The 14,335-nt window shown below is 37.9% G+C and overlaps 1 protein-coding gene and 1 long non-coding RNA gene across 4 annotated transcripts in view; one reads left to right on the forward strand and one right to left on the reverse strand.

Moving 5' to 3' along the window:
• The window catches only part of LOC110972149 (acetylcholine receptor subunit alpha), a 32,310-nt gene that overhangs the window by 3,065 nt on the left and 14,910 nt on the right, over window positions 1–14,335 (forward strand). The window contains exons 1-5 of one of the 3 annotated variants that reach the window (XM_051959913.1): window positions 3,391–3,718; window positions 3,845–3,924; window positions 6,652–6,794; window positions 8,328–8,372; window positions 8,520–8,629. In XM_051959913.1, the coding sequence (XP_051815873.1) occupies window positions 8,526–8,629 (104 nt within the window). In that variant the 5' untranslated portion in view covers window positions 3,391–3,718; window positions 3,845–3,924; window positions 6,652–6,794; window positions 8,328–8,372; window positions 8,520–8,525. Of the gene's footprint in view, window positions 1–3,390; window positions 3,719–3,844; window positions 3,925–6,651; window positions 6,795–8,327; window positions 8,373–8,519; window positions 8,630–14,335 lie in introns of those variants that run through there. The other 2 variants (XM_051959912.1, XM_051959911.1) reach the window with 2 other exon arrangements.
• Window positions 4,412–6,755, reverse strand: LOC127537511 (uncharacterized). Its single transcript, XR_007947211.1, has 2 exons — window positions 6,637–6,755; window positions 4,412–5,631 (listed from the first exon to the last, which is right to left on the reverse strand). It is a non-coding gene; the product is annotated as an uncharacterized LOC127537511 (long non-coding RNA).

Consider the following 14,335-nt stretch of genomic DNA (forward strand, 5'->3'; position numbering starts at 1 on the left):
ACCAGAGGAGGCGTCACTCAGGCTACAGTTAAAGCAGAGAGCATTGTGGGAGTTTAGCAGCAGCGGGCACCATGACTACGAATAATGTTTAGGTTAATGAGCTTGTGTGTTAAACCAATCTGTAGTTATCTAGGACCATATTCTGGTATCACAGTGATATGTTACCCATTCCTGTAGCTGTCTGTATCATGTGACTGTAAGTTGCAGTTTTAGCACAGATGGATTAAGGTGGTTTAGTTTTAAACTCAGATTTTTGTGTTAGTGGGTTGTCCAGTTGGTTATGTTGAGGTATTAACTCAGATTTCACGTCTCCTCTACGGACCTGAACGAGACCGTTTCAAAGTGGGAATTAAAAATGCATTTGACTGTAGAGGACAGACGGATTCCTGTAAGTTTGTGGTTAAACTGAATTTTACTGGAAGTCGTCTAAACTCAAAAACACTGATAAAAACTGTCCTTCACACTTTAAACAGAACTAATCCCAGTGAAATGCTTTTCAGACTCTGTTCTTTCTGCTCTGATGTGGAATTAGAACTGGTCCAGTAGAAGCTGATGAATAAAGCCGCAGACATTCACACGATGTAGTAATCAGAGAAAGCAGCTGTTCGGTTGTGATGTACTGGAAGTAACAACTCAAATTTGTTCTCTCTCTGGAGGATTCAGACTCTCGCAGCAGACAGATCGGGTGCCTCGGGCTTTTATTTTGAAGGTCTGCTCTAATGCTCTGTCAGGTCACACTGGAAAAACAAAAACAAGTTTTAAAAAGTGAAATATCTGCAGGAAAATGCTGCAAAACACAAAAAGTAGAGTTATGTTTTCAGTCTGTGTTTTCTTTAGCTGAATTTAGTCTCCATTTTTTAAAAATATTGTCATGCAAAGTCAGACAGCTTCACTGTCCTTTCACAGCAGACTTTGCTGAATTTTACACAAAGGCACAAAATGAGAAAAACAAGACACAACATGACAAAAACAAGACAAAAAAAGACAAAAACAAGACACAAAAGACTAAAACAAGACACAAAATGAAGAAATAAGACACAACGTGACAAAAACAAGACAAAAAATGACAAAAACAAGACAAAAAATGACAAAACAAGACACAAAAAGACTAAAACAAGACACAGCGTGACAGAAATTAGACACAAAATGACAAAAATAAGAAAGAAAACAGCATTACAATACACAAAACCACAAAAATGAGACAAAACGAACAAAAACAAGACAGAAAATGACAAAAATGAGACACAAAAGGACAAAGACAACACAAAATGACAAAATTAAGTGACAAAACCAGAAATAAAATGACAACAATGAGACACAATACAACAAAAATGAGCCACAAAATATAGTGCCTCAGACTGCATCACTTTTAGCATTAATTATAGGCTGTCCATTTAGAAAACATTGTTGGTGGCACAAACATTAAAACTGGATGTCATATTTTTAGTTATGGACCTTCTAAACACAGTAGAACCAATAATTCAAGGTCATAAAGGAACTAATAATGGCTATAAAGAATTAAGGCTACATTAACAAGTTATTTTAGGCTTATTAATACTGGATTAAGGAGGTATTTTGAATTATTAGAGGTTCAATGGACATAATTTTACTGTGGTTGAAAAATAAAATTAACGTCTACTAAGATGTGGTCTGTTAGAGCAATAACTTTGGATTGTTTGAGTTAAATTCCACATATTTTGAAATCAAAATCAACCAATATGCTCACCAAATTTGGTGAAAATATCTGTTGAAAATAGAAAAATACAAAGATTCAAATGTTTTAACAGCACAATTAAATCCTTAGTTCTCTGTCTAAAAATATACAGACTGATGCTATTTATTTATTCAGTAAAATATATTTAATAAACATTACTATTTTCAATAATGGCAAATATCTGTAAAATAGTGCTGTATTAGTTTATTGTTTAAATACAGTAAATATAGTGTAAGTTCACAGTCAAATGTTTGAAAGAATACATTCATCTTTGTAGAAATACAGACTTTTGAAGCGGACATTAAAGTTTTTGCCTGTTTTTATACGTGTTAATTTCTTTTTCTGGGATTTTCACTAAATATTGTCTGTAATTTAGCAAAACAGGGAAAACCTGTGAAATAGCAGAAAATTGTTCAAATAATTATTGAAAAAATTGATTTAAAAATTTCATTTTTTGCCATATCATGACACGTTTGCATGCAAACGTTTATAAATGTTGTTTCTCAGCCTTAACGACTTTAAAGAGGGTAAAGAGTTTAAAGATCAAAGTCTTTCAAGAGTCTAAAGAGTCTAAAGAGATTAAAGAGTTTAAAGTTTAAAGTCTTTCAGGAGTTTAAAGAGTCTAAAGAATCTAAACAGTTTAAAAAGTTTAAAGACTTGAAAGAGTTAAAAGAGTTGAAAGAGTTTAAAGTTTAGAGTCTAAAGATTTTTAAGAGTTTAAAGACTCAAAATTATTGAAAGTCTTCAAAGAGTCTAAAAAGTTTAAAGAGTTTAGAGAGTTTAAAGTTTAAAAAGCCTAAAACGTTTAAAGAGTCTAAAGAGTTTAAAGAGACTAAAGTCTTTAAAGTCTTCAGAGTCTAAGGAGTTGCAGCTCAGGTTCATATCAACGGATAGCGGCGCTTTGATTGACAGCTCCAAGTGGTTCCTCGGTCCCGCCTCCTTTCTATTTGCATCCGAGGCCATATCAGAACTCTAGAACGAGACCAGAACCAGAACTAGACCAGAACCAGAACCAGAACCAGAACCAGAACACAATCCTCATCTGAGAAACGTCCACACAACCAATGAAAGGACGGTGGTGTGTTTGTGTGTGTGTGTGTGTGTGTGTGTGTGTGTGTCTTGCTATCATTGTGGGGACATACCATTGACTCCCATTCATATCTAACCCCTAACCCTTACCCTAACCTTAACCTTAACCAAACCCTAACCCAGACCAAAACAATGGCTAATCCTAAAGAAACATTTTTGCACTTTTACTTTTTTCAGTAACAACAACATGGCCAAGAAAACACTGTTTAAACTTGTGGGGACTGAAATGAGGTCCCCACAAGTGACATAGTTTTCGGTTTTCCTACAGTTGTGGGGACATTTGGTCTCCACAATATAGCAAAAACATGGGCACACACACACACACACACACACACACACAGACACACACACACACACACACAGACACACACACACACACACACAGACACACACACATGTGTGTCTGTGTGTCCTCTGCTCCTGCTGCGACATGTAACAGGAACTGAGCGTCCTCAGTTCAGGCTGAGGACAGCTAAAATAAGCTGCAGAGGATGTCGTGTGCTGAGTCATCGTATCCACGGCTACATGTGACGCAGGAAAAGTGTCGACTCACCGCCAAAATAAAGTCAACTGTGTTCTGACTGAATAAACACCATGGAACGATCTGAGGTGGTTTCACTGAAGATCCAGATCTGTAGCTTTAAGAGCCAGAATTAGCAGACCATTATCAAAGATTCACAAACTATAGGTGGGAAATTAATTTAAAAAATATATGTAACCGGGTGGAAAATGAAGCGCTGTTTACACAAAACGCCACCAGAGGACACTCTTGTTATTTTTGGGGTAACCCCTGTGACCTGACAACGCGAGATTTTGGGGCTCCATAAGAGACCATGATAATCAGGAAGCTCTCTCTCTCCTTCCTGAACGCAACACACACGGTTTGACTGGCATTGTTATCTCCGGTTTTCCAAGGTAAATGAACCATAAATGTGTGTTTCTTATATGAAATATTCAGCCATATGCATGCATAAAGGTTTGAGGGATGTATATGCCGCTGTTTTGTTAACTAATAAGACTGTACTGATTCACTGTCGGTAGAAACAAGAAGACTGCTAGGAGCTGCCAGGCTAGAGCCCGCGTCTGTCCATTGAACACAGTGTTGTGAAAGCTCAGTGTTGGTAGGAAACTTAAACTGTATATAACTATGTTTGTACCTGTAACGTTCCATACAGTATGTGTGAAGGTTAAAGTTGCTAATGATGTGTTTGTGTGCTCTGTTCTAAAGGGGGGAGCCACTACAGTTGTTTTTGTACTTACTTTTGTTTTGTCATCATTCAGTCTCATTTTGGCTGTGTACCAGTGTAGTTTTATTTGGAGGATCTGTTTTGAGTGCACAGAGTAGCACCAGAAATTCCTATTGGATTGCACAGTTTTGTGTGAAGTGCAGCAAGTCAGTCTTGCAGTTTGTTTCATTTATTTATTTTTATTCCTTTAACCATTGAATAACCCCAATTAATTTTGTCCAGAATAAAGAACCCAAATTTTATTTCTGTGTCCTGTGCAGTGTTCATTTTGCCAGGCTACATATAGAAAACATTTATTCAGAGCTTCATGATTTATTGTTGCAGCATCAACTTCCCAAAGTAAAGCAAACTAACTCAAAGACAAGATGCAAATTTTATTAGCTGCTGAAAGAAAACTGATTTTCCTTGATTGATCTACAAGAGAAGTCTGAGAAACTGAGACTAGTGATGGAGGCCACCAAGACTCTATGACTCCTCTGAAGGAGTTCCAGCTTCAGCAGCTGAGATGTTAGAGACTGTTCATCCAGTTCTTCACCAGTCAAAGCTTTATAGAGACAAAGAGAAAGACTCTGATGGAAAAAGCTCCAATTAAATGTGGACTAGAGTTCACCAGAAGACATGTGGAGACTCTGAAGACACCCGGAAGAAGGTTCTTTGGTCTGAGGAGACCAGGATGGAGCTTTATGTCCATCAGACTAGATGATATGTTTGATGGACACCAAACACTGAACATCATCACAAACACACCATCCTCACTGTGAAGCATGGTGGAGGCAGCATCATGATGTGAAGCACGGTGGAGGCAGCATCATAATTGAAGCATGGTGGTGGCAGCATCATGATGTGAAGCACGGTGGAGGCAGCATCATGATGTGAAGCACGGTGGAGGCAGCATCATGATGTGAAGCATGGTGGAGGCAGCATCATGATGTGAAGCACGGTGGAGGCAGCATCATAATTGAAGCATGGTGGAGGCAGCATCATAATTGAAGCACGGTGGAGGCAGCATCATGATGTGAAGCATGGTGGTGGCAGCATCATGATGTGAAGCACGGTGGAGGCAGCATCATGATGTGAAGCACGGTGGAGGCAGCATCATGATGTGAAGCACGGTGGAGGCAGCATCATAATTGAAGCACGGTGGAGGCAGCATCATAATTGAAGCACGGTGGAGGCAGCATCATGATGTGAAGTTTCATAAAACACAAAACGACTATATTTATTTTTTCACCGCTTCCATTTTGAAAGTATTTTATTGCTGATCTGTGATTCGCTGCAGCTGTTAAAGCAGAAATCAAATGACAGAAATGTAACGGACTGTCACAGATGGGACATCACTTCCACCCCGTTAGCTGGAAGCACCTTTTATAGGAGCAGGTGTTAAATGCAGGTTAACTGTTGTGACCTGCTGAAGCCGTTAGCTCAAAATAGCTTAGCACAGCTGGTTAGAAGCTTCTCACCAGCCAGGAATCTCAGCTCCACCGTCCTCCTCCGATGGATTCAGGTTTCAAACGGCGGCCGAGTGGATCACTGGAATCTGCAGCTGTGATTTCAGCTTCGGTGGGAAAATGTTCCTCAGCTCTGACAAAAGGAGGAAAAGCAACAGCTCAAAGTTACATTAGTTAAATAAAATACGAAACTGAATTCTGTAAACTAAAACCTCCATGGTCTGATGCTGGATGTTTAAAAGTTTTTAGACTTTATTGATATTCTTCAGTATTTCAAAAATATAGGAAAGGAAAAACTGTTAAAAAAAAAAGACAGATTCTTCTATCATAGATTTATCTAATATTAGAAATAAAAGCTTCTTCCTGTAAATAAAAAAAGATAATTATGATAAATTTGATAAATTTGCGTATTTTTGTGTGGAAAATTATGCAAATTATCTTCACAAGAAATGATTGCAGATTTTGAATGCTATTTTACATGTAAAATGTTTTCATTTTATTTTTCAAAAATATCGGAAATAAATTCTAACATAAACAGCAAAAATTTTCATTTAACAGTGATACATTTTCTAAATTTGCATTTTTTTGTGGAAAAAATACTTCAAAACAGAAAATTCATCACTATTGAAAAATCAAATGTTTTTGTTTAGGTTTTTTTCTTTATTTTACATTTTTAAAAATGTATATTTATGCCCTGGTTTTTATTGTATTGAGAAGTTTGTGCATTTCAAAAATACAGAGAAAAAAATCAAAATAAAGAGGAAAAATTCAGCAGATTTAGAAGTTTCTACTTTGTAACTAACTTTAAAAATATATTACACCAATAAATTAATAAGTATTTTAAAATTAAGACATTGATGTGGTAAATTTGCAAAATGTGTATCTTTTAATGTAAAAAATAATATAAGAAATTCTACAATAAAAAGAGAAAATCTATAAATGTTGATAAAATTGTGTGTCTTTATTTTTTAGAAATGTCAAAAATGTCTGGATAAATGAAGTCTGGATAGATAAAGTCTGGATAAAAATAAGTTGGATGAATAAAGTCTGGATAGATAAAGTTGGATATAAATAAAGTCTGGATGAATAAAGTCTGGATGAATAAAGTCTGGATAAATAAAGCCAGATTTAACTAAACCTGGTTCTGTTTCAGGTCCGGTGTTGTGCTCAGAAGATGAGACTCGGCTGGTGAAGACTCTTTTTAGTGGATATAATAAAGTGGTTCGTCCGGTGAATCACTTCAGCGAAGCCGTTGTGGTGACGGTCGGACTGCAGCTGATCCAGCTCATCAGTGTGGTGAGAAGATCAACAGTTGTCCATCAGAAATATCACTATTAACGCATCAAAAGCATTTCTAAGTTCATTAAAGGACATTAAAACGGGAAAACAATGACTTTCTATTTGGATAATGATTAATGATCTGTATTAAACCATTAAAACTGTAATTAGTAATCCTTTTACATGTTATACACTGATGAAAACATTCATTTAACATCTGGCTGTAAAAACTGCAGTCATGATTAAAGATATTTCTCATTTCAAAAATAATCTGTATAAAATTACAGAACAAAACTTCCTTTTTGTGTTATATAGAAAAAAATATATATTTAAAATTATAAACTATAAAAAAAACTATAGAACTTCTTTTTGTGTTATATAGAAAAAATATTAATTATCCATCCATCCATTCTCTATCCACCGCTTTATCCTCACTAGGGTCATGGGGGGTGCTGGAGTCTATCCCAGCTGACTCAGGTGAAGGCAGGGGACACCCTGGACAGGTCACCAGTCTGTCACAGGGCTACATATACAGACACACAATCACACTCACATTCACACCTACGGACAATTTAGAGTAACCAATTAACCTCAGCATGTTTTTGGACTGTGGGAGGAAGCCGGAGTACCCGGAGAAAACCCACACATGCACAGGGAGAACATGCAAACTCCATGCAGAAAGATCCCAGGCCGGGATTTGAACCGAGGATCTTCTTGCTGCAAGGCGAAAGTGCTAACCACTGCTCACTGTGCAGCCCAACATTAATTCTATTCTAGTTAGAAATGTAAAAACATATAGAACAACACATTTCTTCTGTTATGTAAAGAAAAACTCTAAATGATATTTATGACTATAAATTATTAAAAAATGATAAAACACTTATTTTTCTGTTATATAAAAAAATGATAAATTATATTTATAATTATAAATGATAAAACAATAATAGAACGCTTATTTTTGTGTTATATAGAAAACAAATTCATTACATTTATCATTATAAATTATTTCAAAAAACTGTAGTACACTTCTTTTCTGTTATATTGAATAAAACATAAATTATATTTTTAATTATGAAAAAATAGAACCAGATTTTTTTCTTTTTCTAATAATACAATATACGTTGATAGCAATAAGCTTAAATTTATTAATTCAATCCATTGAACAAGAAGGAAATATTTATGAAATCAAGAAAAAGTTTATTTTTACTGATTTTATTCCAAAAAATGTTTTTCTTGAATTTGCAAAAGTATTTTACGTTTAAAAAAAGGAAAAATCCCAGAAAACTACAGATTCTTCTTTGTTACTGACTATATTTGAAGCATTTGATATTAAATATTTAACAGCTTCATCAGTAATTCCAACAGAAAATATCTGAGAAATGATGACAAAATGTTGAGATTTGCAACTTTTTACAACAAAATGCAGTAAAACATAAATGTGAAATTTGGACGTTTTTCTTTCATGGTTCTGATCCACCAAACACTAAACACTCTGAGGTGAAACAGAACAAACACGTTGGCTTCTGCTTTCTAACGGTTCTTGTTTCTCAGGATGAAGTGAACCAGATCGTGACGAGTAACGTTCGTCTCAGACAGGTGAGCAGAAATAAAATCAATCTGGACATCTGACCTCATATTTGTGTCGTGGTTTTCATCCGTGGTTTCTGCTCTGCATCGTGAATTTGAAGCTCAGATGGAGATAAAACTTCTAAAACCAGCTTTAAGTAAAGTTTTCCTCCTCAGCAATGGATGGACGTGAACCTGAAGTGGAATCCAGACGACTACGGAGGAATCAGGAAGATCAGAGTCCCATCGACGGATATCTGGAAACCTGATCTGGTGCTTTACAACAAGTAAGAACGGCTCCTGTAGTCTAGACACTGAGGAACATCTGCAGGAACATCTGCAGGAACATCTATTCCATTCAATTCAATTTTATTTATATAGCGCCAATTGCAGTCAAATTGTCTCAAGACGCTTTACAGAACCCATATGAACCCCAGAGCAGCCCTAAGGTGACAGTGGCAGAAAAACTCCCTTTTAACAGGGAAGAAACCTTGAACAGAACCCGGCTCTTTATGTGGGGGAACATCTGCTGCTGGCTGGGCGGGTTTGAGGGACAGAAGAGGTAGAGAGGAGGAGAGGAGGAGGAGGAGGAGGAAGAGGAAGAGGGGAACAGGGACCATAAAACACACAATTTGATACATGCATGATAAGACAGTTGATACATACAAAGTAGAAGCTAACATGGAAACTGATTCATAGTTTACTGTTTTGATGTACAGCTCTGGCATTAAATCTACTACATATATAGCTGGTAGGAAACTCAAAAATATGTAGATGAGCATATCAAGTATAATGTAGGAACATCTGTAAGAACATCTGTAGGAACATTTATAGGAACATCTACAGGAACATCCACAGGAACAGCTGTAGGAACATCTGCAGGAACATCTCTGATAACATCTGTAGGAACACACATAGGAACATCTGTAGAAACATCTACAGGAACATATACGGGAACATCTGTAAGAACATCTGTAGGAACATTTATAGGAACATCTACAGGAACATCCACAGGAACATCTGTAAGAACATCTGTAGGAACATTTATAGGAACATCTACAGGAACATATGCAGGAACAGCTGTAGGAACATCTGCAGGAACATCTCTGATAACATCTGTAGGAACACACATAGGAACATCTGTAGAAACATCTACAGGAACATATACGGGAACATCTGTAAGAACATCTGTAGGAACATTTATAGGAACATCTACAGGAACATCCACAGGAACATCTGTAAGAACATCTGTAGGAACATTTATAGGAACATCTACAGGAACATATGCAGGAACAGCTGTAGGAACATCTGCAGGAACATCTCTGATAACATCTGTAGGAACACACATAGGAACATCTGTAGAAACATCTACAGGAACATATACGGGAACATCTGTAAGAACATCTGTAGGAACATTTATAGGAACATCTACAGGAACATCCACAGGAACATCTGTAAGAACATCTGTAGGAACATTTATAGGAACATCTACAGGAACATATGCAGGAACAGCTGTAGGAACATCTGCAGGAACATCTCTGATAACATCTGTAGGAACACACATAGGAACATCTGTAGAAACATCTACAGGAACATATACGGGAACATCTGTAGGACCATCTGTGTTAACATCTGCAGGAACATTTGTAGGAACATCTACAGGAACATCTGCAGGAACGTCTGCAGGAATATCTACAGGAACGTCTGCAGGAATATCTGTCAGAAAATATATAAAAACATCTACAGGAACATCTGTATTAACATTTGTAGGAATATCTGTAGGAACATGATTTTTGACATAAATTATCAGAAAATGTAAGTTTTGTGTTTCTGGTACGAAGTCACAAAATATTTGTAGGAACATCTACAGGACCATCTGTAGGAACATCTACAGGACCATCTGTAGGAACATCTACAGGAACATCTGTAGGAACATCTGTTTTAACTTTTGACATTAATTATCAGAAAACTGACATTTTGTATTTTTGATACAAAGTCGCAGCTAGGGGTGGACGGTATAAACGGTATAAACGGTATAAACGGTATACGGTATAAATTTTGCCTACAATACAGATTTTAGTCATACCGTCCTGTTGCGGTAGGTGATGACCTCATCAAAATGCATCAGGCTTAGCGGCTTCACAAAAAAATGGCAACGAGCAGCAGCGAAAGCGTGAACGAGGAGGAACTCGTCAAAAAGACCGGAGCAACGTCGATAATATGGACCCGGTTCGGACTTAAGGTGTCTGACAGTGAGCAAGAAAACATAATCTGCAAGATATGTCGGGCAACAGTCATCGCCAAGAAGGGTAACACGAGCAATCTGCTTTACCACCTGAAAACAAAACAGGCTGTCGAATATGCAGAGAGCCAAAGAATGCGTGCTGCGACTCAAACACCTTCGACTTCGAGTGGGAAGAAAAATGTTGCCTCAGCACACCAGCAAGGCTCCATCACTCAAGCTTTTTTAAAAGGCATGCCATACGATAAAAAAAGCCAGCGGTGGGCTGACACCACTAAATCTATTGCAATTTTTTTCAAAAGCATCTGGCTGCAGATCTCCACTGTGAGGTCGCTTCCGGTGCAGACTCCACTGTCAGGACGCCTCCACCATAGATATATACAAACAATATACAAACGTTAGATGTCTCAAGACGGAGTCGGCGGCGTCGTCACTTGGCGGCCATCTTAGGACAGGGGACTGCTCTGGCGCACTGTGCTGTAGTCAATGGTAAGGTGGATGATTTCCTCACTTTAACACTCATAACTCGCTCAATTCTTGATTGATTTACAAACGGTTTAGTTTATTACAAGCCTTATTAACGTGGCTATGATTCAGGCTCAATTCCGAAATCGCAGCTTTTCGTTTTCAAAAATGCGGCATCGTTGTGTGTCTTTTCTACCTGGCTACTCACATTGAAGATGGTGTTACTCACGATCTGATTTTCAGTTATTAGGTTTTCCTGAGACCAACGTTTTTTGAGAACCTAATCTTTAGGTGAAATTACATTCTTTGTGGTTGTGGTCGTATTTATTTGCTTGTTAAGAGACTCTGATTGAGACCTTAGACTTATTGTTTGTATACATCTATGCCTGGATTAGTTAGCCTGCAGCCGAAATGCATTGTGGGTAATGTAGGCACCAGGTTCATGAAGAGAAAAGACATCATCTCTTTTTGTTGTGCATTGATTTTGGTTGAGCTTTGTTTTTATCTGTGCATTAGAAAGCTGATAGTAATAAAGAAGTGCAATGCTAAATAATAAAATTACATTTACATCCATTTATGCTGAAAAAAGCTGATATCTGTGTTCATTATTATATGAATTCAATGGTTTTAATTATTCTTATGTAAGCAGTAAAAGAAGTACATCTCTGACGTTTATAACAAACCAAGCTGTTGTAAAATCGGTTGAAAATTGAGCAATCTACAGTGATTTTAAAATCCATGCTCCATTGACTTTAATGTTATGAGTGATCGAGCAGCCCTGTCCCAAGATGGCCGCCATGTGGCGACGTTGCTCCCCATAGGCTGACAGCGCTCATGAGCCATCTAGTGTTTGTATATATCTATGGTCTCCACTGTCAGGACGGGAAATGCACGGGATGCATTACAAAATAAAATCGTGTAGGGACTTCCGGTGGAATTGATTTTCGTGCTAATGCATTAATTAGTTAATAATAGAACATAAAATCTATTAATCCCTTGTCTATATTATATATCGTTTTTATTTATATATTAAACTTCAGTTTTGTCGTTTTTGTTCTGTGTTTTCCTTTTATGTTACACATTAGCCCCACCGTACAGCGAATACAAGCGGCCAAAATGTGTTTCCTCCGCAGGCAGGCAGGGCTCAGCCTTGGACACAGGGTGAGGAGCTACCCTGGCTGCGGACCTCACAGTGGAGGTCTGCAGCCGACCCGACTCCGGATAAGCGGAAGAAAATTATTGGATGGATGAGCCCCACCGTGACTTTTTGTGCCTGTGAAGCACACATTTATATTCTACCAGTAACCGTATCAAGAGTATATTGAGAATTTATAATTACTCCGCGGAGGAACGCGGTGGAGTTATGTGACGATCGGCGTACGTTTGTCCTTCTGTGAATCCGGCTGTTGGCAACACTACTCAAAAAGGCAATAACAGATATGGATGAAATGTTCAGGGAAGGTCAGAAATGACACAAGGACCATCTCATTAGATTTTGCCAGTAATGCGGCTTATAGTCTGGATCCACGGATTTGTTAAACATTTCCCATAGCGAGACAGCAGCAGGCACGGTGTCGCTGTAACTATGACAACAAGCAAACGCATTGTCAGTTGCCTGCATCAATTCATGCCACCCGCTGCATATTTAATGAAATAAATTATTAGTTAATAAACAAATGCTGCATTTATATAAAAAACGCTACATTTCTGACAATGCCATGTGGGGGAATGAACAGCCTTGAAGGAGTACTGCGCTCTCTGAGTGCTTTTCTGGTTCTTTTTATTTGGACAAGTGAAGCATTAGCATTTGTCTTTTTCAAAACACTTCTCATTAATGATTGCCATGTAAGTAGAGCAATATACACTGTTTTGTGTAATATTACAGCTTAGGTCATTACGGAAAACATAAACGTGGGTGACTTGGGGCTCAAGTGTCTATTTGTAGCCTATAAAGCCGAGGATCTTTTGTCTATGCTAATTACACACCTGGACAAAATTGTTGGTACCCCTCAGTTAAAAAAGGAAAAACCCACAATTCTCACTGAAATCACTTGAAACTCACAAAAGTAACAATAAATAAAAATTTATTGAAAATTAAATAATCAAAAACAGCCATTACTTTTGAATTGTTGATTAACATAATTATTTAAAAAAACAAACTAATGAAACAGGCCTGGACAAAAATGATAGTACCTCTATAAAAGATTGAAAACTATTTGACCAGAGTGACATGATTAACTCAGGTGTGTCATTTAATTGACATCACAGGTGTTTCCAAACTCATAATCAGTCAGTCTGCCTATTTAAAGGGAGACAAGTAGTCACCCTGCTGTTTGGTGAAAAGGTGTGTACCACACTGAACATGGACAACAGAAAGCGAAGGAGAGAATTGTCCCAGGACATCCGAAAAAAAATGATAGACAAACATCTTAAAGGTAAAGGCTATAAGACCATCTCTAAACAGCTTGAAGTTCCTGTGACAACAGTGGCTCATATTATTCAGAAGTTCAAGACCCACGGGACAGTAGCCAACCTCCCTGGACGTGGCCGCAAGAGGAAAATTGATGACAAATTGAAGAGACGGATCGTTGGAATTGTATCCAAAGAGCCCAGAGCAACCTCCAAAGAAATTAAAGGTGAACTCCAAGGCCAAGGTACATCAGTGTCAGATCGCACCATTCGTCGTTGTTTGAGCCAAAGTGGACTTCATGGGAGACGACCAAGGAGGACACCACTGCTGAAAAAAACTCATAAAAAAGCCAGACTGGAATTTGCAAAAATGCATGTTGACAAGCCACAAAGCTTCTGGGAGAATGTCCTTTGGACAGATGAGACCAAACTGGAGCTTTTTGGTAAGGCACATCAACTCTATGTTCATAGACTCAAAAACCAAGCATACGAAGAAAAGAACACTGTCCCTACGGTGAAACATGGAGGAGGCTCAGTAATGTTTTGGGGCTGCTTTGCTGCATCTGGCACAGGGTGTCTTGAAAGTGTGCAAGGTACGATGAAATCTGAAGACTATCAAGGCATTCTGGAGAGAAATGTGCTGCCTGGTGTCAGAAAGCTTGGTCTCAGTCGCAGGTCATGGGTCTTCCAACAGGACAACGATCCAAAACACACAGCCAAAAACACCCAAGAATGGCTGAGAGAAAAGCGTTGGACTATTCTAAAGTGGCCTTCTATGAGCCCAGATCTGAATCCCATTGAACATATGTGGAAGGAGCTGAAACATGCCATTTGGAGAAGACACCCATCAAACCTGAGACAACTGGAGCTGTTTGCT

The sequence above is a fragment of the Acanthochromis polyacanthus genome, chromosome 15, assembly GCF_021347895.1.
Source record: "Acanthochromis polyacanthus isolate Apoly-LR-REF ecotype Palm Island chromosome 15, KAUST_Apoly_ChrSc, whole genome shotgun sequence".
NCBI lineage: Eukaryota > Metazoa > Chordata > Actinopteri > Pomacentridae > Acanthochromis > Acanthochromis polyacanthus.